A 4,361-nucleotide genomic window follows, 5' to 3' on the forward strand; every position below is an offset into this window, starting at 1 on the left:
AGCCTGCCCTTTTTTTCTTTTTGCTCCATACATTGGTTTGATTAGTGGCAGTAGTAGTATGCCCAGACCACACAAGAAGTTGCCATTATTTACACCAACAATTTTTGTCTTTTGGACTCTGATGTTGCGTGGTTATAGAAACAGATTATGAACTCTTTTTTTTTTTGTGTGGAGGAAATAGAATTGAATTGAATCTTGGAGAAGTGTATATACAATCATTTGGCTCTTATATGTAATATAGTAGATTTATTGATCTCTTTTGTTTGTGTACATAAACATAAACATGTTTTTGCCTTACATGATGCTATCTATATCTAATTGACTGCCAACGGCACAGCCAAGACTCACCTACTCCTCATATTTTCTGATCATAATCATATACTAGCAGAGTATAGACTAATCTAAGCCAGATCGTTCTTCTTCTCGTTTTCACTTTCCAATCTCTTCTTTTCCTCCAACTCTCTGACTGTGGACCTCCACTTGCAAAAGGTGCCGAACAATTCCTCCATCTCCTCGAGGCCTCTGCCCCGCGTCTCCGGCAGCAATGTGAAGAAGAAAATGAAGGCGACAAATGCAATTCCCCCGAACAAAAAGAAGGCCCCGCCTATGGTGATGGCCTTGTACAATGAAATGAAGGTCATTAGAATGACCCCGCTGATCAGCCTGTTCATGGACGCCGCCAAGCCGCTTCCCAGAGCCCTTAACCTCAGGGGGAAAATCTCCGAGCTGTAGACCCAAGCAACCGGACCTAACCCCATTGAAAAGGTTGCTACGCTCGCCAACACGCAGAAAAAGGAAAAACCTATGGCCCCGGTTAGCTTCTCGTTCGGATGCTGATCGATCACCGTCAATCCAGCGCCCAGTCCCACCAGGGAGCATACCAAACCAGCGGTGCTTGTTAGCAGCAATATCCGCCGTCCGAACTTGTCTAGATAGAATGTAGACACTAATATGAAGACGGTCTTGGTGACCCCAACAGATATGGTGGCCAGTAGCTTACCGTTGTCGCTCTTTATACCGGCGTTCTCAAAGATTGTGGGGCTGTACATAACCACCGAGTCAATGCCGCTAGCTTGCTGGAAGAAGCATAAACCGATGCCTGCGATCGTGATGTGCAGGACCGCCCGCGTGGGATGGATGAACATTTCCCTCCATGCACCTTTACCACTGGTTCTGTCCTTGGGAACCTCTACCACCTCGTCGTGGTTGTCCTCGGGGATGCCGGCAGCCCCCTTAATGTCGGCTAATCTCTCCTGGGCTTCTTGTAAAGATTCCGAGGTTTTCTCCAAAATTCTTCTGGCCATCCCTACTTTGCCTTGCAACACCAGCCAACGTGGCGACTCCGGCATGACCAAGCCCCCCACGAACAGCATTACCGACGGAATTGCGCCAACTCCCATCATGAATCTCCACCCCAAGTTGGTGGGAAGCTTGGCGAAGAAATAGTTGGACACGTATCCCAGCAGCACGCCAAAATTGATGAACACTTCCGTGAAAGAAGTGATGAATCCCCGAATTGATCTCGGAGAGATCTCGGCAGAATATACGGGGGCTATCATCATAGCATACCCAACTCCGATTCCGGCGACAAACCGGCCGACCATAAGGAAGGCATAGTTGGTGGCAAATGCCATCAAAAAGGCCCCAACGAAGAAGATTACTCCGGCCATGGCTATGGTGTATCGTCGGCCTACCCAGTCGCACGTCCGACCAGCAATGGCAGAACCCAGAAGAGAGTAGACGTTGATGGTTCCCACCAAGACTTCTTTTTGGACATCGGAGATTTTAAGATCCCTCTGTATGTAGATCATTCCTCCGCTCATCACTCCCGTATCATAACCAAGTAGGACTGATGACATGCAAGCTAAAAGCGCACAAGCTAAGGCATACTTGTTTTTTGTGGCCTTTGGAGGAGGACCAAAATCTGGATTAGATGACTCAACTCCCCTAGTAACAGCTCGACTTTGCGGGTCTGCCATGAGGAATCGAGGAGGAGGAGGAGGAGAAGGATGGAAAGAGTACTAGAATTTTTGTGCTGGTGTTGTGAAGAAGATGATGTGAAATGATTGGTACAAGTTCTAGTGGGGAAGGAATTTTAGAACAACAGTTCAAAGAGCATTATGTTTGGAAGGGATTGGAATGGCCGAAAGGAATCAGCGTTGGGCTACTTAAATTGGTCGAGTGCCACATGAGGGGGATTTACTTGATTGGAAAATTCTTCTATCTAACTCCTAAAATTTGGGCCGACCGTCATCTAGAGCATATTTGGACTAATAGAAATGAGGCACATATGCTGGTGCTGGCCAAAGAGAATCTCCTGTTATAATGCAAGAGATTCCCTGCCCTTTGGGCTATTTAAAACTCTACCTTCGAGCGATTTAAATGGATATAAAACCCGCAAATTCTTCGCATATCAATCAATCATGCATAAATGATAAATAAAACACCTACCTCGCGTAAGTCTGCAACATTGCATAAATTTCTTGTCAAGGATATGTTTGTGTTTATCCCCTTTATTGTCATCCCCAATCTACCCATACTACTAATCGCTATTTTCATCCTTAATTCGATATTGGCGAGAATTTTATTTAAACGATTTGTCAAACGGATATTCATGGGACACTCATTAAAATATGTTTGAAGTGTCATAAGTAAGCGGTGGTCAAAGGAAATCTCTGATTATGATGCAATGGATTTCTTGCCTTTTGAGCTATTTAAAACACCGCCTTTGAGCAATTTATATGATATATAACTTACAAATTGTTCGCATATCAATGCATAAATTTATTGTCAAGTATATGTTTGTGTTTATTTCCTTTATTGTCATCCCTAATCTACCCATACTACTAATCGCTACTCTCATCCTCCTTATCCTTAGTCCATTATTGGCAAGAATCTTATTTAAAACGTAATTCTAAAATAATGCTAAGAGCCTATTTGATCGATCCAAACCGTTACTGAACTTTATTTCTACTTTGGTAGTCTACAATATACCTCTCGACCCTTTAAAAACATCTCGTAGTTAACATTTTTTTGGACCATTTGCAAAACATTTGTCATGTTTAACATTTCGATCTATTTCAAGCTAATCATTCATAAAACACTACCACACGTAGTGGCAGAGTTAGGAATTGCAATTAGGGGGGCGAGTCTATGTTATTTGGATCAAGTCCAAATAACTTTCAAACATTATTGTTTGGGTCCTTGAGAGGGGGGCAAAGTGAAATTTTTTATCAATATTTTGAGGGGTGGCAAAACAATATAATAAAAATTTTTTTACTTAGAAATTTTTTTTATAACAATTGGAGGGGGGGCAAAGTGAAATTTTTTATCAATATTTGGAGGGGCAAAACAATATAATAAAAATTTTTTTACTTAGAAATTTTTTTTTTTTTAACAATTGGAGGGGGCGCGGTTGCCCCCCCTGGCCCCCCTTCCCTCCGCCCCTGCACACGTATGTCTGCAACATTGCATAAATTTCTTGTCAAGGATACGTTTATTCCCTTTATTGTCATGCCTAATCTACCTAACTTTATTTCTACTTTGGTAATCTTCTATATATTCCCTCTATCCTATTGGAAATTATGGTATTTTCCTTTTTGAATTGTTTCAAAATATGTTTTTCACGTTTGACATTTCAAGCAATATTAAGTTGTGTGAAGTGTCGTTTATTCCCTCCCTCCATTATTGATGTAATGTGTTGATGATAATGCATCTGTAGCGTGGTCCACAAATTGTCGTGTGGTCTCGCAGGGCACGACACGCATCTTGCGCGAAGTTTGACTTCCAGCTTCAGCAGGAGTCGTCACCGAGAATCATTTATACGGCTCTTTCGAAACCCCGGCAGAAGAGCTGACGTATGATTTAAACCAAAATCATATCTTATACGGTTTTGTTAGGCGTATAGAAAAAAATTATACCCAGAGGATAATTTCATTTGTCTTTTCCCCAATAAATAAAATATTTTGAGATGACTTAATTCATGATTTTTTTTAAAAAAATCTTTCAATTTTTAAATCATTTTCAAATGCACTAATTTGTTTAAGAATAATCAACATTTACAAAACAAATCCATATTGGAAGCAAGAAAAAAAATAAGTGAATAATTTTAGATTCACTCAACTACTAAACAAGCAAACTAAGGCATGTTATCACTTATATGTGTGTGAAAGTAGCCATTTTAATTAGAATTGTTTGTTACTCCTACGTGGCATGCCTAATTGAAGAGAATTAATAGGTTATGGGTCACTTGGATTTTACCCATAGTGAATCCTATTTGGATTATATTATATGTTTAAAAATTATCTATAATTTTTAAAATAACTTTAAAAAATAACTAATCTTATCATAATGATATCTGC

The 4,361-nt window shown here is 40.5% G+C and overlaps 1 protein-coding gene across 1 annotated transcript; it reads right to left on the minus strand.

Moving 5' to 3' along the window:
* Positions 1-226: 226 nt before the first annotated feature.
* LOC113716804 (putative polyol transporter 1) lies at positions 227-2,361 on the minus strand. Its single transcript, XM_027241264.2, has one exon. The coding sequence runs from the start codon at positions 1,977-1,979 to the stop codon at positions 402-404; it is 1,578 nt and encodes a 525-aa protein (XP_027097065.1). The 5' UTR covers positions 1,980-2,361; the 3' UTR covers positions 227-401.
* Between the last annotated feature and the right edge of the window lie 2,000 nt (positions 2,362-4,361).

This window comes from Coffea arabica, chromosome 11c, assembly GCF_036785885.1.
Source record: "Coffea arabica cultivar ET-39 chromosome 11c, Coffea Arabica ET-39 HiFi, whole genome shotgun sequence".
Lineage (NCBI taxonomy): Eukaryota > Viridiplantae > Streptophyta > Magnoliopsida > Gentianales > Rubiaceae > Coffea > Coffea arabica.